This window comes from Chenopodium album, chromosome 20 (genome assembly GCF_948465745.1).
Source record: "Chenopodium album chromosome 20, dcCheAlbu1.1, whole genome shotgun sequence".
In the NCBI taxonomy this organism is placed as follows: Eukaryota; Viridiplantae; Streptophyta; class Magnoliopsida; order Caryophyllales; family Amaranthaceae; genus Chenopodium; species Chenopodium album.
In genome coordinates this window covers 34,422,945-34,447,312 of record NC_137853.1, presented here as the reverse complement: position 1 = coordinate 34,447,312, position 24,368 = coordinate 34,422,945, and the positions used below count along the sequence as shown (strand labels likewise).

General features: G+C 35.0%; 2 protein-coding genes across 2 annotated transcripts; one reads left to right on the top strand and one right to left on the bottom strand.

The window, feature by feature from the left end:
• Window positions 1-476: 476 nt before the first annotated feature.
• LOC145598448 (uncharacterized) lies at window positions 477-10,363 on the bottom strand. The gene is made up of 8 exons (XM_081654802.1): window positions 9,823-10,363; window positions 7,677-9,080; window positions 5,651-7,387; window positions 4,088-5,200; window positions 3,594-3,698; window positions 3,348-3,437; window positions 1,481-1,591; window positions 477-1,406 (listed from the first exon to the last, which is right to left on the bottom strand). The coding sequence occupies exons 1-8, from the start codon at window positions 9,883-9,885 to the stop codon at window positions 867-869; spliced, it is 5,163 nt and encodes a 1,720-aa protein (XP_081510928.1). The 5' UTR covers window positions 9,886-10,363; the 3' UTR covers window positions 477-866.
• Window positions 10,364-19,465: 9,102 nt separating this feature from the next.
• Window positions 19,466-24,143, top strand: LOC145598658 (heparanase-like protein 2). The gene is made up of 10 exons (XM_081655038.1): window positions 19,466-19,711; window positions 20,415-20,678; window positions 20,769-20,805; window positions 20,929-21,112; window positions 21,213-21,361; window positions 21,438-21,671; window positions 21,990-22,179; window positions 22,276-22,401; window positions 22,493-22,592; window positions 23,622-24,143. Exons 2-10 carry the CDS (start codon window positions 20,466-20,468, stop codon window positions 24,015-24,017), a joined length of 1,629 nt encoding a protein of 542 aa, XP_081511164.1. The 5' UTR covers window positions 19,466-19,711; window positions 20,415-20,465; the 3' UTR covers window positions 24,018-24,143.
• The last annotated feature ends 225 nt before the right edge of the window (window positions 24,144-24,368 follow it).

Below are 24,368 nucleotides of genomic sequence, written 5' to 3'. Positions count from 1 at the left end.
TATAAATTTCAGTTCTAAAATGTTTTTTATATAAATATAAATGTCAATTCTAAAATGCTTTGGACACAAACAATCAAACATTTCCGACTGATGAACTGCAATGCCATTTTCCATGCAAGAAAAAGGCTCAACAGAAAAGGGAGGGGATGATTGGAACGATGGTGTAAATTGAAATTATTTTATATTTCCTCCGTTCTTTTATACTCCGTACTTGACCCATTTTGACTTTTACACAATTCACTACCCCTCCTTTGACCGTCTTTTGTGAATAATATGTAAAATTCGTCTCAATAAATACTGTAATAATATATAACTATTATATGTTTTACTTGGAGAATTAAAAGTTATTGATTGTTAAAGATTTACATTGACAAGCGTGAAAAAAGAAACAAGTCAAGTAAATGAGAACAGAGGAAATAAGACTTTCAGAGATAAATTTAACTATAAAGTGTAATCTTCAATTCTCTCAAGCTGAAAATACTTCTGCTGTAACTTTATTGCATTTGTGCAAGGTTTCAGAATGAGTACCTGTGTATCTAAAGCTTTGTATTTTTTTATGTACTGTTTTTCTACATTTATAGCACCCAGCTTTAATGGGTTATCAATATTATTCACATATTACATTTTGGAAAGCTCTAGATATAAAAATGCAAAATGGGGAAGCTGGTCATACAAAAGCTTCAATCCAATGAGTTATTGAGATTGTAAATGATCTTGTATATCAGATTTTCTCTTGAATTCTGAGGTGAGAATCCATGATGGTACTCAAACTGTAAGCATGCAGAATGCCTCTTGATCATCATGTTACACTATCAAAGAGTATAAGATCCATGCATTCAGAATAGCAGAATAACCTGAAGATTATCTTAAGCAGGTGCTTCATTGTTATGTTCCTCAGAAAAAAATTGCTCTGCTCGATCAACAAAGCTTGGTGGAAACCTACAATACAAAGGCAGAACAGTGGGAGCTACTGAAGCCGGACTTTTAATCTTTGAAGTTGTGTCTTCATTATTTTTACTTGTTCTGCTATCCCTAGGATTTCGGATCTTGCCATTTCTACCATTACTACTCCCAGCATTTCCCTTGGGGAGAGAGAGACGAGAGCCTCTTGTAGTAAATCGGGTTGATTTTACAGACGCATCACTTTGCAGTTTCTTACGCTCAAGAGTTACCAAAGAACTCTCAGTTGAATCTTCCACAAAAGTATTTCCTGTCGGGGACTTGGACCTAACTGAAGGCAAGCTACTTTTCCAAAACTTCACCAGGGAAAGAATCATTTCTGTACTGAGCTCCTGTTGGACAACGCCTTTGTTCTGTTCGCAACCAAAACAGACCGCAACAAGAGTTCCAGCAAGGATTGGCATCAATTCTGGATCGCTAAAGAATGCAATTGGTAAATCACACACCTGGTATTTAAGAGGCCCAATGTCAATACTTGTTTCCGTAGAATCAAGAGAGAGATCAACAGAGATTCACTTACCTTGTGAAGAATTGTTGGAGTGTTTCCCCATCGAAGGACTGCTTGATTTCCAGGGTGAAATAAAGAAAAGTACCCAAGAAGCATCAATGATTCAAGTAGCAGCATACCCACCTGACATAGGCAAATGAGCGTCATATAAATTCACATATACTTCGTATATTGTGCAAATAATTACACTGAAAGTTTTGTTCAAAGCTACCTTATGCAGATGATTAGGTCAATTTTATTATGCACTTGACAAATTATGGAATAAATAAGTCATTAAAGGTATTGTTTCAAAAAAAAAAAAGATACTTCGTATTTTCAAAAGGGATAATCTAGTACATAGCCTCCTTATTACCACAAAGATATTGAAATAAATTCTTAATACAGTATGCAGTAATGACGGTGATATATATAGTAAGCAATACAGTACACAACATCCACTAAGTGGCCAGCCGGGCCATGGCATGAACAACTCCATCAAATAGAAAAGTTTTATAATGCATTACAATTGCAAACGGTAGTCAGCTAAGTTTTGGGTGATTGTTGCACGCAGACAATGCAATACAAAACCTTAATAACCATGATTGAATCCTGTAGATTTTACAAGTCTTTGTTCATTTATTTATTTCCTCTTAATTTTCGTGTCTTTGGATTTTATCACTCTTTTCCCTTATAAATCTATATAGGTGAGTCTAATTATTAGCTGAGGAGTACTCCCTCTGTTCCCTAAAGTTAAGTGAGTTAACAAGAAATATAAAGCGAAAGTGGGAAGAGCATTATGGAATAACATGAAACGAAAGAGGGTATATTCTTATAACTTTAAGGAATGGAGCTAGTGGTTGGAATTATTCACCTTTCATTATCTATTGTAGCAGAGTGACCTTAGCTAATGCATGTATTAAACTATTAATTATAATAAAACCCAAGTACGAAGTATTATTTGTATTTTATAAATACTTTACCCAACCCATATGAAAATCTCACATTCAGCCACAAACAACAATGAGAATGAAAACAACTCCAAAAACAAATAATATTCACAAATAAATTTTTAACAAGATAGACCACGTACAAATGGCAGAAAACATATCGAGCCCACAAGCTATGAGGTACCATCTTATCCACAAGAAGGTTTTCCCTTAAAGATCTATGGGTTTGTGTCCTTAAGCATGACACTAGATTGTTGGAATTCTCTATGTATTTGTAGTCTTTAAAAAACAGCCATGGCCTTTTATTGTCATACGCCAGCATTGCAGCTTGAAAGTTGAAACCACTTGATATAAGACCTTAGTTTCAAAAGGCACATGGCGCACCAAGGCGCAAATGGTCCTTGCAGCCTAGGCGCGAGGCACAAAGCGAAGGCGCTCGCCTTTTGTATGCAAGGCGCATGTATTTATATATCTATTTCAAATTATTTTTTACTTTGATTGTACTTAATACCAATTAAAAAGATTCATAATAAATTAAATAATGATATATTTAAAACTAAGGTAGTCTAAATTTGAAAAAATTTCATCCATTCTTCAATTTATAACTTAAGTCTTAGTTATTTTCCTCGAGGCGCAAAGGCGCTTTGAGGCGCACGAGGCGCGGGCCTTCTGTAGGTGACTGAGCCTCGCCTAGCTAAAGCCCATTTCCCAGAGCCTGGGAGCGAGGCACGCCCAAGGCACGCTATTTAAAAACAAGTATAAGACTATAGATGTCTAATATTTTAAGATATTGTACTCACCTATCTGACATTGGTAGTTAAATACTGGCAGTTTCCACTAGGGGTGAAACATTTTCCACATCAGTGTATATACAATTGAGGTGGGGATATTGGGATGAGAAAGACAAACAAGAAATTAGTACAAAAGATAATCAAAAAGTATTCGTAAATTACCTGATCACTTGCAACTTTCCAGTTATTGGTACAGTGAGTAAGTAGGAAACCCATGATATGGAAAAATTCCATTTTCAGGTCTGGCATGGCCTACAAAATTACAGTAATATTATTAACAATGGATAATAGATCACAAGCATTATTCAGAAACTTAAATACAAAAAAACGCAGATATATCATGGGGTTCCCAGATGGTGCAACTGTGCAAGTATCAGGACAAAGGAGAAAGGGATGAAAGTGACTTACTAGCATTTGCTGCATAAAAGTGATGTCTGTGAGAGCCAGATTGTTCAAAACCTTCAAGACACAGGTGGCTACTTCCTCAAAATTTGTGGGGAGAACATATGAGCCCTAAAATTGAAGAAAATAGCTTTTAGTATGGTACCAGTCTATCAGATGCAAAGTATAAGGCATATAACTTCTTTTGTATGATCAAACATTAACAAACAGATTAACAAACAAAACCAAACAAAAATACCAAAAGTAACACTAGATTTGATGTTTCCAAACGACTACCTAGTGAGGATGTACATGCTTAAATTCAGACTTAATTGATTGATAATACAGTTAGTTACTTAGCTTAAGGGCTTAATAAATGGCTGGTAATGCATGGTTCTTCCCTTATAAGCAGATAAGTAATGGCCTTAAATACCAGATACCAACAAAAGAAAGTGATCGTACAGAAAAATAATAAAACATAATTCGGTGCAAGAAATTTCAGAATTTTTTTATCAAATTACCTGTTCAGAAGATAACCTATTGTTTGCCTGCAATAGCACAGCTGTTAACAATGATGGAAGACAGACTAAGCCGGTTTCAGATATGGCAGAAAGAAGAAATGTGTGTGGTTGTTTCATATTCATCTGCTCCCCGTCCTTTTTTCCAAAATTAGTACATGCAGCATTTTTCTCATCCTTCTGAGAAAAATTAGACTTAGAAACATGCATGTCTGGATCTTTCTGTGAGTCAAGATGTTCAAAATCTGATCCTGTATTGCTGCTGGTCAACTCAATAAGATTATTCCCTAGCTCTTTTTCATCAACCGTTCCAGAAAACAAGGAGTCATTAGAAAGCTTTTCTTTCTGTGATTCACCACATTGCCCATTCTTGTGTACACAAGAAATTTTCGACAAGTCACAATTTGCAGCTGATGAGGACAAATTCAGTCCATTCTGAAAATCAGGAGCAACCAGGCAACCAGAGTTACTGTTCTTCATAATGTTTGATACTTCTACTTCATTTTCAGGCATCAACACCACTGGATAACATTCCCAATCAATGGGAAAAACAGTGCATGGTCTAGATGTCAAAACCACCAAGAGTTTTATACTCAGCAGAATGGATTCTGGAAATGGAGACCCTTCCACAGGGGGTCTGTCATATAGTGCAAAAAGATCTCGTAGTCGGTGGATAATTTGGTAGGAAACAATGAGCTCTAGGAGGCCATCCTGCATTTGACATTGGCGTTCCTCAAAGGTAGGATGACCGATAATTATCGTTGCCGTCCACAAGAAACCATCTAGTACTTCAGAGATTGAATCAAAATTGACAGAGGAAGTTTTACCCTGCTGTGAGCTAGTGCTACCAGGACTATTTAATGATGCTGTGATTTTAATGTAACTCTCAAGAGCAGCAGACAACATTGGAATAAGAGGGGGTAAGAGGTTCTGGGATAGAAAATAACTTCTATTTGTAGGCAAGAAAAGCACTACTTTCAGAAGTCTCAGAAGGTATATTGTAACTTGGCAAGCTTCGGGTTTTGATATGTGAGATGCAGGCAAGGCAGAAGAGATGAAATCAAGCAGACCGGCCTGGCGAGAAGCTTGTAGTTCGAGTTCCTTTCCTTCCAAATACTGATGCCATGACAAATGACATATTAATACATTAGTTAGATAACATATTACCATTTCCTGGTAGAGAAAACTAAGATAGAAAGGCCTTTAACACCAATCAAATTTTAAATTTCCAGCAAACAAGAGAAAACAAGTACATGACTGCTAGGACAGTAGGACAGAATTGTGATATAAGATTTTATGTTGATCAACATAATCGACAGTTTTGATATATGGTAAAAAAAAAGAAGCAAAGGATGCTATGAAGACATGGCAACTGTATCTTACAGAAATCTAACTAGACAAACAACAGAATTGCAATTAAAAGAATCTAAGATCATTAAAGGCCAAACATATATGCAGGCACACCCTTTAGGAAAAAAGACAATCAGACCAGGACCAAAAAAAAAAAAAAAAAAAAAAAAAAAAGTTTATACAGAATAATTCGTAATTATCTCTAATATAAGTTACCTTTATCATTTCAGCAGTTATTAGACCTATACTTGCTGCTCCCTCCTTCCTTTCTTGCCGAAGTTTTTGCAAATCTTGGACCCATCTCCCGATTTTGGCCCTGGCAGTTGCCACTGATGTTCTATAGCCAATACCAATATTTTCAGCAGCAGAAGTTTCAGGAAGATCATGCTTCAAAGCCATAAGTTTCTGCCTAATTTTCTTTATCCTTCGCTTTAAAGGCTGCTGCATCCCCATGCCATTATTCACAAGATTAGACAGTCCATCAGCTGAAGGATTATTTGTCTGACTATTATCACTGTTACTGGGTGGTGTAGACCTCCCTTGACCCTCCTTAATTACCGAACGACGCATCAGGGGCGACGATTGATCTCGAAAATCCATTGATGCTCTCTCTCGTATCTGCTCAAGGTATACCTTGCGACGCTGGTCGCTTTCACTGAGTCTTTCAGCCAATCGCTGTGCAAGTAGTTCAGCTTCTTCTTGTTGTGCTTTGGCCCTCTCTTCCTTCCGTCGAATTTGTTCCATGGTCCTTGCCTCCCTGGCAGCGCTTGATGCTTTCCTTTCCTCTTCTCTTCTCAGTTGAGCCTCTTCTTTTCTTCGTTGTGTTTCAGCAAGGCGCTGTAACTTTTCTGCTTCAATGAGTTTTCTACGTTCAATGACAGCCTCTTCTCTAGCCATATCTTCTTTCTGCTTAGTTTTCATTACCTGGAACTTTTCAGCCCTCCTCATCTCTGAATCCTGAAGTTTCTGGCGTAAGAGAAACTTTTTGTTTTCCTCATTCAATGAAGTTATAAAGCGCACCTCATTTACTTTGATACTCTCATCACCAGCTCTCTTCACAACTTGGGCTATATGAGCTTCATGCCGAGATTCACTACGCTGATGACGAGCATACATGCCCTCCCGTAATTTCATGCTGCGAACAGCATGCCACTCACTCACACGATTCAGCTTTTCAGATGTACGCTGAAGTTTTTGGACTCTCTCATTCTCCAACTCGCCTCTAATTCTCATAGCACGTGCATGCTTCTCTTCTGCCTCTTTTTTCAAGTCCACAGCAGTCTTCTTTTTCTTTTCAGGGGACATTAGCTTGTCATGTAAAACTCGTGTACGTTCAGCACTTCTCCTATTCATGCAAGGTGAATGTGAAACACGGGAAGAAAGACGGCGTGAAGGAGCCAATATTTCCTCCCAATTCCTTTTCTCTTTCCAAGCATCAACTGGCTTCCATGGTTGTGAACTACTCTTATCCTTCTCCTTCTCTTTATCACCAGTATTATGTCGTTTAAGAACTTCACCTTCAGAAAGCTTCTCCACTTCAGCCAAAGGTCCTAGTTGTTCTTTCTTGCCTTTTCCACCTAGAAAGGAGGCAGATCTGCCTCTAACGGGTAACTTAGTAGATATAGGATCAGAAGCAGAAGTCACAGAAGCAACACGATTATTTTGTACAGTGGCTTTGCTAGACCTGCTTGCTTCTGTGCTTCTCCTTTCCCTGCTAACATTTACACGGGCAACATCGGAAATTACACTCTTCCTCCTTGATTTGGTATCCAATTCAGAAGTATTGGGGGCATTTTCCTTTTTATGCTCATCCATAGTAGGAAGACGACTATGGCCTTTACTAACTTCACCAGAAACTCGCTCTTTTGCTCTCTCCTCTTGGATTTTCTTGAAGGCCTCAAGGGATGAGGATAATATTTCTGCTCTATGAGGCGAAGTAGTCATTCTACGAACCTGTATCATACAATTGAGTAAAAGACAATTTAATGTAAGGTCATTTGAGATACCATAAAGTGTCGATAATCTACAAAGATCTACTCCAAAACCTCTTCCCACTCAATTTAATAGTCTATCATTTTATATGATTATATCAAGATATCAAAGAAGACAGTAGTTTCATAACAATTGCATAGTTTTTATCCATACCAAATAATCGATCACATAATGCTAAAGGCCATACATACACACAATCATCTAACAAAAAAGTGACATATTGGTTAAAGATCAGATGTTAACAAGCTACCTCCCACGAAAGTGCATGAGGCCTTCTGTGGTCGCCTTTGATACTCATCACTGCACCACTTGATGATAGGCATGAATTCTTCATAGTTTCAAACTCCTCTACCCTAATGTTAAGATCTCTGAAATCGGACTCAGCTTCTTGGAGAACAAGAATTGCCTCTTTCACCTGCCCCAAATCACATTCTAGCTCACATAGAAGGTACAACTCATCTATAGCCCTATTAAGATTCTCAAACAGGAAACACCAAAGCCGCTCTCTAAACCTTTCTTTGCTTTCACTGCCTTCAGGTTGTCTGATGGTACTCATTGCAGGTGTATTCAATGAACTATCTGTTGATAAATCATTAGGTAACTCACTACTGCAACCAGTAGGAACGGCTACTGCATTGCAATTCCCAGTAGCTTCTGGTAGACTCTGAACAGATGAATCAAGCTCTATACCTTGAGCAATAATCATTCCATTAGCATTCCCATCGTCAGTATCTTTCAAAGCAGATAAATCAATCTCACATACACCAGGAGTGAAAATGGGTGCTGACGAATCAACTATTTCTGCAGGCTTCTCTGTAGATGAACACTGAAACACATCTTTTGGTCCACATGCATGTACAGAGTCTTCACCAAGATCATCATTTTCTGGTTCTACAGAGTCCAAACCACTACATTTAGCATGACCAGTGTTTTCAGTTGCTGAAAGCATTCCCACATCAGTTGAAGCTACTTCATTCACCTCTTTACAGTTTTCCTCAAGGGGTCCATCATTTGGAAGAGATTGCACACTATGACATACATCACTAATGACCTCTTTACAGTCCTCCACTAGGGGCCCATCATTCGGAAGTGATGGTATACTATGACATACATCACTAGTTGCCTCTGAAACTTCAACAGTATTGTTATTAACTAAAGGGCAGTCCTTTGATAAATTGCAAGCACTCAAATCACAAATATTCCTGGATGTACCACACATTGCTAGATCATCATCTCCAATTTCGCCAAATCTGAGTTCAGAAACAGTAGCAGTTCCACATTCTGGGGAAATTGCATCATCCTCTAGGTCACCCCACTTGATTTTATGAACCATGTCAGGCTTCTTCTCAGAGACATTTTCATTTGCAGTGGAGGAACTTTGAGAGCTTGTAGTCGTTATGATCTTCAAAGGTGGTGTCTTTGGACGCCCATTATCATCACCAACAACGCACTTATCAAGGCAGCACACATCTTTTTCGTGCTCCTTGGAGGAGGAAGGTTGACTTGATACACCCCTCTGAACAGAATCTTTCCCTGGTCTTGATACATTGGAGCGATGCTTACTGCTAGAACTCCGACCTTTTCCATTTACTTGCTGCCTTGAAAAATTCCCAACCCAATTTTGAATAGAGAACTTTGAGCTGCTTCTGTGCTTCTGAAAGAGAAGAAAAAATCCATTTCAATTTGACGAAATATAATATTTGAGAAGCTCCATCAATCAACAGGTAAACCAAAAAACCAAAAATAACAAAGGTCTTCAGCAATTAAGCATCTGCTCATCCTACAATTAATAACTGATTGAACAAGTAAGCAACAAAGTATGAAAGGATCAACAGGCCTGCAGCATTCAATGAAATTTCAATCATGCTCTTAACTTAGCTAAGGCACTATAATTTCAGAAGTCTCGAATAAGTTCATAATCAAAGCATAGACATAAGCATAAAAATAAATTATTTTTGCTGCAAACAGTCTCTATAAGGCCATACCACCATATACAATATTGTCTACTTGATTCTTAAGAACCCTATCCCTAGCTAAAACCTGACAAAGGGGCAATCAGCAAAAGAAGTGCAGTCCATCAACACAATATAATACCTCCATTTCAAATTATTTGCAACGATTAGACATTATCATTTCAGCAATACTCAAGTACTATCATTTCAAGCATACATGTAATCCAACTAGAAATAGCAACAATATTAGCTACATTGAATTGGACCCTCCTTAACAACAAATCATCAAACACATAATACCAACCCGAGCATTCAACCGCGATTCATGAAATCGTATACAGTATAACCTTTTTTACACTATACAGAACCTCAAATTAGACTGATCATACAAATATTCAACATGAACAACAAAATTCAATCAAAAAGAAAGGACAGAAGTAAAACCTTTTTCACTTCAAACCATCCTGAGCCCTGATCGTCCGCAGAAGCTGCAACAGAATCATCCATCTCAATATGATCGAAACCCAGAAATTAATTCCCTGGAAATGCATATAAAATTACCCAGAAAAAGCATACAAATTAACCCAAAAAAAAAATCTCAACTTTCAATTACACTTAGGTACAAATAAACCCTTTTATTATTATAATTACTCGATAAAATGCCAATACAGAAAAATCAAATATATGTTACAGATTACAGACGAAAATAATTACAATTCTAGTGGTTCAAGGTGAAATCTTTGATGCCCTTAATTTCAGAGCTCGTCAAAAAGAGATACAAAGAACTAAAAAAGGAGTGATTTTTATGTGAAGATTATAAATACAGGGTTTAAATTAAGATTTACAGAAATGTTGGTTCGAACAATAGTTCCAAAAATAGAAAGATTTGAGACAAGTATGTCAGATAAATAGGGTTTTTTCTGGTAAAGGAGCAGTTTTGAGAGATGAAGGTGAAAGGGTTAGACTTTGGAGGGAGAAAATGAAACTTTTGTACTGGTGAAATAATTATGGTAGTGCCTAGAAAATGATGTTATAAAAAGGAAATTTTGACTTTTGCTACCTCACATTCTCATAAATACCGCAATTTTAATTTTGCTACCTATCAAAACTTTTATTTTATTTTGCTACCTAACACTTGCCCTTTTTTTAAATTTTGCTATCACAGAACGGAATCCGTTAAGGAATCCGTTAAGTGGGTCTATAACGACACGTGTCGTGTTATTATTGGCCCAAAAAAATAAAAAAAATTAAAAAAAAGGAAAAACCTAAACTACCCAGCCACCACCCCCGCGCCACCACCCCCTTCCCCCCACCTCACCGCACCCCTCCCCGAAACCACCAGCCGCGTCGCACCACCACCCCCTACCCACCGGAACCCTTCCCCTCCCTTTCCCACAACCGCCTCGCCCCCAAAAACCACCAAACCCAATTAGAAAGCAATTTAATTGCGTAGCATAAAAAAAAAAAAAAAAAAAAAAAAAAAAAAGCAATGTCACTTTTTCTTCTTTTATTTCAAAAATTTTTCATTTTCTCTCCATTCATTTTTGTTTAAGGTTACAAATGAGTTGAATGGAGTCAAAGTTTAAGAAAGATGAGCATGTTTATTGGATTTTTTCATTTTATTTTATTTTATTGGAGTAACTCTCTAAAAATGAGAGAAAATTTTGAGCCAATTATACCCGAATGTATGGACAACCATTTGAGGTTGGATTATGGCCAAGAGCCAATAAATAGTTTTTTGAAAAATTAGCTTTATCTTGTTATGTAGCATGTGTTAATGAGGGACCGTAACCATTTATTATTTGCCCGCACATAATTAAATTCCATGGAGACTGGAGAGACGATGTACTACTCAGCAGTGTTGATTAATTATTTTTTTATATGTATTTTGAAATTATGTCAAAGAGAGAGGAGAAAGCATTTGAAGAGTCATCTCGTACAATAAGTTTATAGGTTTTCGAGTATGGCTTGAATTTTTTTGTTAGGAGATGGGGGGGGGGCAAATCTTATATATATACTCATGTCCCATACACAAAAAAAATCGATATATACTTTCTTATTATTTAATAATATAAAATATAATAATTTCATATATTAGAACAATATAAATTTAATGAGTAAACCCAATTATTTTTATCAAAGTAAAACTTTGAGTTGAGTACATTTTGGAAATAGCAAGGAGACAAGTACCCAAAGACTACACACTAGATACAACTCTTATGTACTGTACTAAAGCAAAATTGACAAAAAAAAAAAAAAACAAAAAAAAAGCACAGGATTCGAACCGAAGGTGAAGAAGACAAAATGAATGTTCTAACCTAACTAAACCATTGGCACTACAACTTAGCATGTTCAACTTATTGCTACTATTAATAAATAGTTACGGCTAGGGGGGGGGGGGGGGGGGGGGGAGGCCATGACCCATGCCAAGCCCCCTTGGCTCCGCCATTGTCCTATATAGTAATGATATCTTAGTAGAAAAAAATGTCACTTTTAAGGATTTTGATTAGATCTTAACCTATTATTTCCCATAAATGTTAAGTATTTTAGAGACTGAGCCTTTGTTATCTTATAATAATTATATATTTGAAAAATACACATTGAGATGTATTTAACGAGATCCTACTAGATACAGAGTAATAATTTTTTCTTATATAATGATTTAAAATTTTGGTCAAAGTAGAGGTAATCGTGGGCAGGATTGGGTTGAGCTTCGCCCTAAATAACTGGCCCAAGCCTTCGAACCAAAAAGTTATGCCCTAGGAAAACTTTTGTATACACCCGGTTTTCAGTAATTTACTGAACAACGGGTTCACTTTTGTCAAATTTAGTGTCACTTTTGTCAAATTTATTGTCACTTTTGTCAAATTTATCAATTAAGCATAAATAACTCTTATATATGTCTGTAGGCGTCGCTTGAAGTGCGCCTACGTTAAAAGCATGTTGTGAATATGCTTGGCACTCATAGGAAGTGGGAATTGACATATACGATTAGGGACAACGATTAGGGACAAGGAAAGTAGGGAGCCGCCAACAAGTTTTTAAGGAACTTGTAAACCGTTCACGGATCATTTAAGGCAACCACGATTAAGGGACAACGATAGGCAACAACGATTGACCCGTGAAGGTTACACCCCATTCATAATCCATGAGATTACTAACTCCATATGGTTCGGAACCACGAAAGGAGGATCGGGGATGATGGTACGAAGTGAGTCATGGAGTCACATTCGCCCGTATTGGCCTCTACTCGATTCTTATAGTAAAAAGTATTCCTGTGACCTCAAAGGCATGCAAACAAAGATTCAATTTGCTCCAAAATATTATTATGCTAAATTGGTTGAATATTAATGCAACATATAATTCTAATTATTGGTGATTACTTGATTAAATAACAAGATTAAAGGAACCTAAACCGGTTGTCCAAATTATCTTATTAGGCGTGATACTCAATTACATATTCCCTTTAAACATGCAATATGGTGATCATAAATAATAATAAAAACCAACATTAATATTGGAAGCAATTGAACAATAAAGTGTTAGTCAAATCAAATAATAATAATAATCATGATATTAGCAATAAGAAAATAAAAATAAAAGTAATTAAGTGATTAATTACTCACTTTCCGCGTTTCCTTGAATTGCTACATCATGAATAAACTGTTAATAACTTCAATAAAAATATAAATCAAATGTAAATTAAATTAAATAAAAGGTAGAGTTGATTTGGTCCAAACCCTCAGTTAATTCTACCTTTCACGCCTTGGTTTAAGTATAGAACTTTGGGTATTGTATGGACTCCTTAGAGTGCTTAAGGGATATAAAATGAGAGAATAGGGTAGCTAGAGTTTAGGCTAGAGCAAGAGAGAGAGGAAAGAATATTTTTGGTGTAGGGAGAGAGAATGATTTTTGGTGTAGAAGAGAGAATGATTTGATGATCAAGCTTGTTGATGATTGAAAAAGGGGAGATATGACCTCTATTTATAGGGAAAAAAGAGGGTTCGAATCAAGAAAAGATAAGAATTCGAATCGGATAAAACTCTTGCGATAGACATCAGTTTTTGCGGTTTTTGTTTTTATCATATCTTTTGATCCAGAAATCGGAATAAGATGAATAAGATATCGTTGGAAAGCCTTTGAAGTCTAATTTCTAAACCAATTGAAATCAGATTAAAATGTTTTGTAGAATAAAAGATATGGCCGAAATAGTGGGACGGTGTCAGTTTTGGATAGAGTTTCGTATTTCAATCATATCTTTTTCGTTATAGCTCGGAATTAATATTATAATATGTCATTGGAAAGATAATTTCAAGAGCTATCAAACCATCTAAGAATCAGATAAAAACAGTGAGGCACGAAAATAATATCTGACTTTCTTTGAACGTCTTTCAATTCGAATCGAATTAGGATTTTCAAAAAGAAAAGTTTTATTCAATTTCAAACTCTTTAATCTTATCTTTACAAAAAGGATAATTAAGATCTTTTAGAATCTTATAGAAGCTTCTAATTAATCCTAATTGGATTAGGAGTGGGATTTAAGCCTTTGGACCCTCCACATGATCATTGGGTCGTAGGTAAGGTGGGCTTAGGTTCGGTTTGGACTCAGTTTAGTATTTTAGCCATAACTTATTCGTTATAACTCGGATTTGGGCTTATAATATATCGTTGGAAATCTCTTTTCAAACCCCATCCAACCATTTAACAATTGGACCCAGATTATGGACCAAAATAAACTGATCTAAACGTATTTATAAAATGGACACGAAATGAATGATTTTAATGGACACGAAATGAATTATTTTGGGTTTAAAGGCACGAAAAGAGAAAATAAAGTTATGGTTTGGAGAAATGGGCTAGAAATTGGGTTGGTTTATGAAATGTATTGAATGGAACATGGATTTAAGCACTTTAAAGATTACATACTCAACCCGACCAATAATGGCGGTGAAAGGTTGTTCATCATCGGGTTTGGTTTTGGGGAGACATTTTTAGGTGTCTACAATGTCTGAACAACTTTTGTGCATTTTTGTGTAACTTTTGCGCATTTTATTGTCACTTTATTACGGATGGTCAGTATTTTACTGAACATTTGTTTTATTTAAAAGTTTGTCTATGCCCTAACACGCTATTTTGGGCCAAAATAAAAGGCCTTTCCAATCGAGTTAGCAAAAAAATTTAGTTAAAAAGGCGCAAATATTGGTCGCGCCCAGTAAATGAACACTTACTAGATAACAAATGAACATTTGTTTCTGAACATTGCATAAAATAAAAATGAACATTTATAATTTAAGAGTAAAATAAAGAGACTATGAAATTGAAAAAAAAATGTACATTTAATATTATATAACTGAACATTTAAGTTGTAAATAACAATAAACCTATGATGTTATTGTTTATTCATCAACATTTTTTAAAGTTTCAAGTTAAATACATTGGTTTGTTCATTTTCTTGAATGGATATTATGCAATTGAGCTATATGATTTAATACCAACTAAATCAATAATATGTTTTTTAATAACGAACATGTAACACCCCAATAATTCTCTCCTTAAACTTGTGAATACCCTGAACAAAATTCATGAGAATTACTGGCGTGCTACCGCCACGTGTTCAAACGTTAAGGCTATATCAGAAATTAGCAGCGGAAATACTAAATCAGTTATAAATAAATTTCAAAACCAACGAATAAAACCAAATTAAGTGCTACAAGTTGGAACCGTAAAGGCCCTTATTCAAAATCCAAACTAGTAGAAGTAGAACAAAATAAAACCGAGTTTAATTAAAATAAATTCAAACCTATAAAGAGAAATAAACTGCGAACAACAAACAACTCTCCACTCAAAAATCCCACAACCCTGATGCGGATGCTGCATGTGTAAGAACCTGTGGTTAATCTGCTCCCCAATATTACAAGTGTAAAAATTGGATCGTCACAGGGTCATTGAAAGGCGAAGGCCATGACCAAGGAAAACACACACAAAAGCACGCAATCAGCAAAGCTGAGTACATACAAGCTGCGAAAATAAATTAAGAAATACCTAACATGCTACTAATAATCAATCATCATGCATCATTAAATTATAGACTCAACACACGACTTAACTATCAATTTACTAGACTTCACTAATTAATAGTAGTTAACTCGTTTTATATCATTCATTGGATTAAGCAATAGACAAGGTTGTCCAACCCATGCTCCATTTGGAACATCAATAAAGAAAACCCCATGCCTCCTTTCGGAAACATCAATAAACATCCAACGACCACGGGCGCGACTCCGTGACCGTAGTTAGTATGAGATCTCACCTAACTCCTAGTTTTAAGAAAAATATTTGAAATAAGAGACTCGTAGATCAGACGGCCTCGAGAAAAGTACACGGCTAATACCCCATGTACCCCAACCCCTGATTGTCATTACTCCAGATGTGCACCAATCCAGAGTTTTATTGCTCATCCATCTTGCACTTTTACGTAATTTACAGGTTTAGACTTAGTGATGACTCATACGCAAACAATACAATCAATCCAATATCAATTCAATCAAGTAAACAAGTTTCCAATTTCCTTTCTTGATTTATGAGTGACAAGCAACATTTATTATTTATTCCTTTAACTACCTCGGTGTATAAGCACCTTGAGTGCATAGGGCACCCCAAATCCTTAACCTCGTCTTATAAGACTTGAATTCTTCCTTTACTCATTTTATTTCAATAATCATGAATGAGTAATAAATAAATCATTCCACATACTTACATACCTTTGCCTCTAATTGCACCTTGCAAAGTTAATACATGAATAATATTTGCCACGTAAAATAGTGCACATCATTCGGAAATCACAATGTATAACCAAACAATTATTCCCAGTCTTCTCTATACATGATACTAAGTTCTTGTTTCGTTCCTAAACATGCTTCTAAAGGCAAGGTTTCGTAACTCGTACGTACCTTAAGTAAACGAATTGTTTGGCCACTTTACCAACTAGAAATCACCTTCTATAAAGTCCTCTCCTAAACCAAACAACAACAATTCAATCAATACCCAAGTGATTAAATTTACAGCAATACCGAACTACTTTGAAATCCCTTAAACCATTGAAATAATACCTTTAAATTGTTCATAATAGTCAAAGTTAATAATTTAATAGTTCAACTATAAGTTTATATGTTAAAATCATGAAAATATAGCTTATAACATGAATTTCCAGCAACTTTAAAGTAAGGAATATAATCTGAAAATTAAGTTTAAGATAATAAAACAACCTCATAAACATCTCTACTTAAAATAATTATTATTTAGTAGATTAGTATGTTAAAACCCTATAATTCCATCATAAAACCATAATTTAAAACCTTTAAAATCAAGACTAAAAATCTGAAAATTTAATTCAATAATAGAATGTATAAATACAACAATCTAAACTTGAAATATATAATTAGAATTCAATTAGTTTCATAAAACCTCAATCAAACCTTCAAATTTCACAACTTAAACCCTAAAATATACATAATTCAAATCTGAAAATTTATTTATAATCAAAATAATTGAACTTAAACATAATTTACACATAATATAATTCGATAACTTAATTAGCACGTTTTAAACCCTAAAACCATGAAAAATCAACATTTAAACCCTTAATTTTTAATTAAACCAAATCTGAAATTTTATTCAATATATTAAACATGATAAAACTCATAAATTTATAATCTTTTATAACCCAAGTATAATATCAAACCATCATAATAATAATTTAGAATCAAAAAATCAAGCAAAGATTAGAACTTTAAACCAATTGAATAAAATAAAAAGAAGTAAAGAAAAGGGGAGAAGAAGAGGGGCAAACTGCAGCTCGGGGTGGTGGCCGGAGGTCGGCGGCACGACTGGGCAGCGGTGGTCTGTGGTGGCAGCGGTGGTTCGAAGGTTTTTTTTTTTTGTTTCTTGCTGAATGTCGTGAAGAGGGAGGAAGCAAGGAGTGAGTTTTTTTTTTTTTTTTTTTTTTTTCCTTACGTGAGAAGGAGGAGAAGTGTGGGGAAAATAAGGTGGGTATGATTAATAAGAATTGGGTTTGAGGGTATCCTAATCCAAATATAATTAGGATAACTTGTTTAGGCCCAAATATATACCAAAGCTTAAAAAAAACATGTGGTGTAAGGTTGGGCTTTGAGGTAACTTGGACTAGGCTCTTAGTTTGTATGGGTAAAAGGATTATTGTCAATGGTTAGTAGTGGCTAAATAGCTTAAAACTAATTTATTATTTTTGAAATATATATAAAATTATACAATTATCGTAAAATAATCATATAATTAATAATAAAATATAATTATTATAATTACAAAATCATGGGGGATTACGAACAAAATGCTAATATCTAACATTATAAATGTTAATGTTTATTGAACATCCTTTATTATAAAACGAACATTTTATACAACTGATGAACAAACACTTAAGTTGTACTTCGTATTAATTAAAAAGTAAAATGAACATTTATTTTTATAAGAATGAACATCATACGACATGAAAATGAACATTTATAAGAATGAACATCATACAACATGAAAATGAACATTTGTTTTATAAGAATGAACATCATAGTGTATGAAAATGAACATTTGATTATTGAAAAATACAAAACTATTATAAAATTGGTTCAGTTAGAGAATGTTCAATTTGGCGGTGACCTCAGCTAGTGTTGGCTGAGTTCGACCTCAGCCGTTAACTATTGCTAAAAAGGGTTATTTTGGGCTTTCCAAATATTTTGTTTTCTTAAGAAAAAAATTTGGGCCAAGCTGGGCCCAATATTGCTCCCCAAATCGAGGCAAGATTTATGCCAAACCACTTTTAATTAGGTTTAGGTCAAAGTTGAATCAAAGTAAAAAAAAAAAAAAAAACAGATCAGAAGAATTCAGGCCATATGAGGCTAGACTTTAGAAAATTCAGACCAGAACATCTTATTTCTGGTGAATAGATCAAAGCCTAAATCGTTTAATCAAGCACAAAGTCTTATATGTGGCTGATCACACGATGTGGTAATTTATCATGAGGGTTACTTCATTAGTTTTATGTATAGGGGTTACTCATTTAGTTTTACAGGGGTTACTTTGTCAATGTTATAGGGGATACTTTGGAATTACTATGTCAGTATTACAGGAGTTACCGAGTTAGTATTATAGGGTTTAATTTTGTTCTTTTACAAGTAGCCACATGACGTGCCCAACCGCACATAAGACGCACTATTATCAAGTTATGAAAGAACATACAAAGTACACATATACGAAGGGATATTTTATAACTGAACTGAATATTTTATAAGAGAAGAAAATTAGGAGCTGAACTGAACTGAAATAAACATAACTGTATGAGAACATGCCCTAAATAGGTGCCATGTAGTTAAGCTTTCCAACTTTTCGCTACCAAGGTTTCTCTCTTAATTAAGAAGCAATATGATTGCATTAAGGTACAAGGCCGTAAAGGGTGAAGTCCAATTAATTTTATTAAGGAAAAGAAATCCATTTAATTGGGCATTAATCAGCACGATTGTATTGAAAAGCATAATTTGGTTACCTAATTTCTTTTGCTGAAAATAATTTGGTAAACTAACTCCCTACTTAAAGTTTCCTAAAATAACACAAATTTAGTACTCCTATATCAACTAGCTAACAAAGTACAAATCATAACCGCGATTCTCAAATTTTATGTCTATATATACACGGAGTATGTTTTTCTATCAAATCAAGTGAATCCACAATTTAAGTTGATGGATTTTAACTCAAATTAAGAAAATAAAGCAAACAATTTAAGATGCCGAAATAATACACTACACACCTGATACAATCCCCGAGTATTAAGCAAATGTAACGATTATTAACATTAATTTTTCCCGTGACGAGCATATTAGTACATCACTAACATCCTCATTAATATAAAAAGAAATCAGTGTGTACTTAATCTTACTTTACAGTGAAAGGAATATAGACAAGATTTGCCCAAAACACAAGAATAAAATCCTGATCATTGATTAATATTTAAGAATTGTACCTCCAAAAAAAGATAAAAACCCATGAAAAAAGCAAAGAACATAACAAATACACGAATCATCTTCCCCTCTAACTCTAACTTAACAGCTACGCCTACACACAACAACAACCATTTCTACCAAAAACACTTGACTGTCACAGGACCCAGCTGACACTTTCAGATCTAAATTAAAGCTTATCTTCCATTAATTTAACTCCATTTTTATTAATTAACTCCAAAATCCCAGTACAAAGCTGCCATTTTTTTGATGGGTTTTACAGGATAATGATACAGAGTATTGAGAAAGTGGTATGATTTTTAGTTTTTTGATTGATTTTTTCATTTGGGTATTTTTTGATTGTGTTTTACTCAATTGGGTATTGCTTCATTTTTCGTTTTGTTGATTGTAATAATGCAATTTGCCGTGTTTGATTGTCATAATGTGAAGTTGTCGGCAAAGTTTTGTTTTTGTACTGATATTTGATTGAAATGATCTTTGTTTATTTTTGAGATTGTTGAGCTTATGAATGTAAATTTGTACCTGTTACATGTTAAACGTGAAGTTTATTTTGACTGCATTTGTTGGATTTTGGTTATTTGATATGTGTGAGAATATTTTTAAAAGTTCTCAATTCTTTCATTGATCATTGGAGCTATAATGGTTTGAATGATTGTTTAGAAACTAGGCTAAAATCATTAGTAGTTTCGTTTCGTGTTGGTGATTGAAACTTGGACTTTCCAACGGCTTGTTTGGTAGGCGGTAATAAATGGTAAAATGGTAACAATGATTTATCTGTTAATACTAGATTTATAAAATTATTGAATTTAGATTTTTAGATCATTTTTTGGTATGTGGGTGTGTTCAAAGTAGAGGACAGAAAGAGAAATGTCTTTGTAATGTGATACAATACTGCATGGAATTGGAATGTTTATGCTACATTAATGTGTGTATGCTGAAATTTATAGGTGTTTTTTTTTTCTTTTCTAATATTGGCTTCTATATATGTTGCAGAAATCCTAATTGTTTGTAGTGTAAGTGGTGAAGTGGATCTGTAATTAAATCATGGGAAGCCAGCATCTGGTGTTATGTTTTTTGCTGGCTTGTTTCCCATCAATTTTGGCTCAAGAAATTGCGGGTGCAAATTTAGGTGTCAATGGAGGTCATGTTATAGCTGAGACAGATGAAAATTATGTCTGTGCTACTATTGATTGGTGGCCTCATAATAAGTGTAACTATGATCAATGTCCGTGGGGGTACTCTTCGATCATGAACCTGGTATAGCATCATTGTGATACTTATCTTTTAGTTGGATAGTTTTTGATTTTGTTGTTTTATTGTTAAAATTCTGTGGTTTTGTTTATGCAGAACTTATCCCATCCGCTTCTGGCAAAAGCTGTGCAAGGTTTGTAATTAGAACTTGTTTCAGTGTTTTCTTTTGTACATTTCTCTTTTCTCTATGTATTTGATTTAAAGGATTTTGACGTGAAGTTAGTAACATGGTTCTTAATTGCTGATGACTTGATAGCTTTCACCCATTTAAGGGTGAGACTTGGAGGTTCTTTAGAAGATCAAGTAGTCTATGATGTTCCGAGCTTGAAACTTCCTTGTCATCCATTTTGGAAACAACATGATGGGTTATTTGGCTTTTCGAGGGGATGCTTGCACATTGGTCGTTGGGATGCACTAAATGACTTCTTTAGTAAGACAGGGTAAGTTATTTACTTTTGTACAGCAGATTTCTTTTGGGAATTTATGTACTCCAATATGAAATCTCTTAACTTATCTTCCTGGTTGAAACATATATCACAGTGCAGTTATTACCTTTGGCATTAATGCACTCTACGGAAGAAAAAAGTCCAAAAATGGTGTTTGGGTTGGACCTTGGGACAGTAGCAATGCATATGATTTTATAAAGTACACTGTCTCAAAGGGTTACCACATTGATTCATGGGAATTTGGTAAACCTCTTGTAACAACTTTCTCTTTGATTCTATCGCTGTAGTACTTCAATTAAGCTGACCCTTGGCCTTTCAGGTAATGAGCTTAGTGGAAGTGGGGTTGGTGCAAGTGTTGAAGCCACTCGGTATGGAAAAGACTTGATCAAACTTAATGGAATCATTAATGATCTGTACAAAAAGTCGCCCTCAAAACCTTTACTTCTAGCACCAGGAGGATTTTTTAGTGAGAAATGGTTTACTGAGCTTCTTAAGGTTACAGGGCCAGGAGTACTTAATGGTTTAACACATCATATCTACAATCTGGGTGCAGGTGGGTGGTGGCAAAGTTTGTTCTATCTATCGACAGTTATTTTATGCTGTCGCATTAGCACGTGATCTGAATATCTTTTAGTAAGAGTATTCACCATCAAAATAGTTGTTTGTAGATCATACAATTAAATTTTCTCTAAATGGAATATAATCATAGTGTGCAAATACACACCTGACTTCATCTGTTTCACCTGACATCCACTCATGCACATGCTGTAGGCACATCTTCCACTCTTCCTACTGTAATATGGTATCTGCATTATGAAGCATTTTCTTGGTAAATTTCTTCTGCTAATGGTATTTTCTTTTGGAAATTCAGGTAATGATCCAAATCTTAAGAAAAAGATTATGGATCCTCATTACTTAAGCAAGATATCAGAAACATTCAGTGCTCTCAATAAAACAATCCATGAGTGCGGTCCTTGGGCTCATGCTTGGGTTGGTGAAGCTGGTGGTGCTTATAACAGCGGAGGTCATCTTATTTCTGATGCCTTCATTGATAGCTTTTGGTAATTTGACTATTTTCGCCTTCCCCATATATTTTTCATGCATCTGACGAAAAACAAAGAAATAATCTCCTTGTTCTGTTCCACTTTTATTTATAGGTACTTAGATCAGCTTGGACTAGCTGCCACTTACAACACCAAAGTTTATTGCCGGCAGACATTGATTGGTGGAAATTATGGCCTCCTGGATAAATCCTCCTTTGTCCCTAACCCAGATTACTATAGGCAAGAGATTCTTCATACTTCCTCTTTGTTAAAATTGATCATGGCACTATATATAAATTGCTCATCCATGTTGAATGTTGCATTTATTCAGTGCACTTTTGTGGAACCGTTTGATGGGAAAGAAGGTCCTTTCTGTCGATAAAGCTACTTCACCTTACTTGCGCTCGTATGCCCATTGTACAAAAGGAAGGGTAAGCTTTGGTTTTTGCATTGTTCTGTATTGTGTTTCTACATCTTGTGCTACATTATTGCTCCAGGTTGAGTTTGTTAATTAAAGGTTTAATGACCAAAACATTCAAAAGCTTTTAACCTAATTTGCAGAAACTTAAAAGTAGTTTTCCTGTGTCTTTTTCTATTTAACAAGAAAATGCTATGTATCGGTGTACTTTTCATGCAATCGTCTACCTTTTAGACTATTGGCTCATATGCCCAACTTTCTGCAAGAAATGGCCTGGGAACCATGCTGCCTATTTCTGATATCAAGCTCCTACTGTTACTGTGAACTTAGTTGCAAACCAATTTGAATACATGAATATATTTAATCAATTGAAGCATGTTGAATAGCATATTATGAGCCATGGAATTTTTATGGCACTGAATCAACGATCCTTGTTACACTTTGCTGAAGCATAAAAGGCATCTGCCATTTTTTTGAGATGCGTGTTTCTGCTTGTAGTATCTATGGGATTATATTCTATGCATGATCCATTGTATTGCTTCTAAAATATTTTAATCCTGTCAAATAAATTAATGTTGAAGTTGTTATTATTTCTGATTTCAACGAGCAAGTTTTTTCTTTTTACTACTCAGATCTAGATTCTTCTTTATCCCCCGGCCAGTTCTCTTTCCTTGCTTCTGCTAATATCTTCAATAAAATAAAATCTTTGTCTCTTATCGTATTAAATTATGAAAGATTTTTCCTACCAAACAAAGCTTGATGCCTTGCATATTCTCGTTTACTCTCTCATTCATGCTATAACCATAACTGTTTGTGTGTTGGAATGTATAGAATAGGTTTAACATTCCTTTCTTCTTGTTTGTTTTCTTTCTCAACTTTTTCAGTTCTTTCTATCCCTCTTGTCTTGCATGCAAATTGTGTTGTTATGGTTATAGTAAAATCAAGGGAGTAATTTTATTTTATATAGTCTCTGATATAACTTGTTCTGTTCTGGATTAAGTCAGTTTATAGCCAACACTCTCAGCTTTTCCTCTCTTAACAGGCAGGCATAACACTACTCTTGATCAATCTAAGCAAGAAGACCAGTTTCATCGTGAAACTGCAAAACACAATGAACAAAGACTTGCATTTATCCGATGACATTACCTTCAAAGAAGGTTCTTTCACACGTGGCCTTAAGAGGACGGTTTCTTGGGTTGGAAGTAAAGCTTCATCAAATGGACAATTGCATCGAGAGGAATACCATTTGTCACCCAAAGATGGGCGCCTGCAGAGCCAAACTATGGTACTGAATGGGAAACCTTTGCAGATATCAGAACACGGTGACATTCCTAGACTTGAACCTACACTTGTTAATGTATATTCTCCTCTATATATCTCCCCCTCGTCTATTTCCTTCATAGTCTTTCCCAACTTTGATGCTCCAGCATGCAAGTGATGATTCTTTTTTATTTTTGATTTGGTCACTTAAAGAAGTGACCTGCCTTTAATTAGTTGCATGATTAAGATTAGATTCTCTCTGATCTGAGCTGCTGTAATTATTGACAATCAAAATTTTTATGGAATAATTAAAGTTGAAATTTACGAATTTTATCTTCGTTCTTTGGTTTATTACAATGCTAGTTTTTCAAGGATTGTGTCTAGGATTCTAATTTGCATTGTTACTTAATATGATGATTTCGTAATGCCTCATTCTTATAGTACTTCTCATACTATATCTTGATTCCCTGCATCACCGGGAATTCCTTCATTCCTTGGTTAATGAAGTCAGGTTTCTCAACTTGAGATC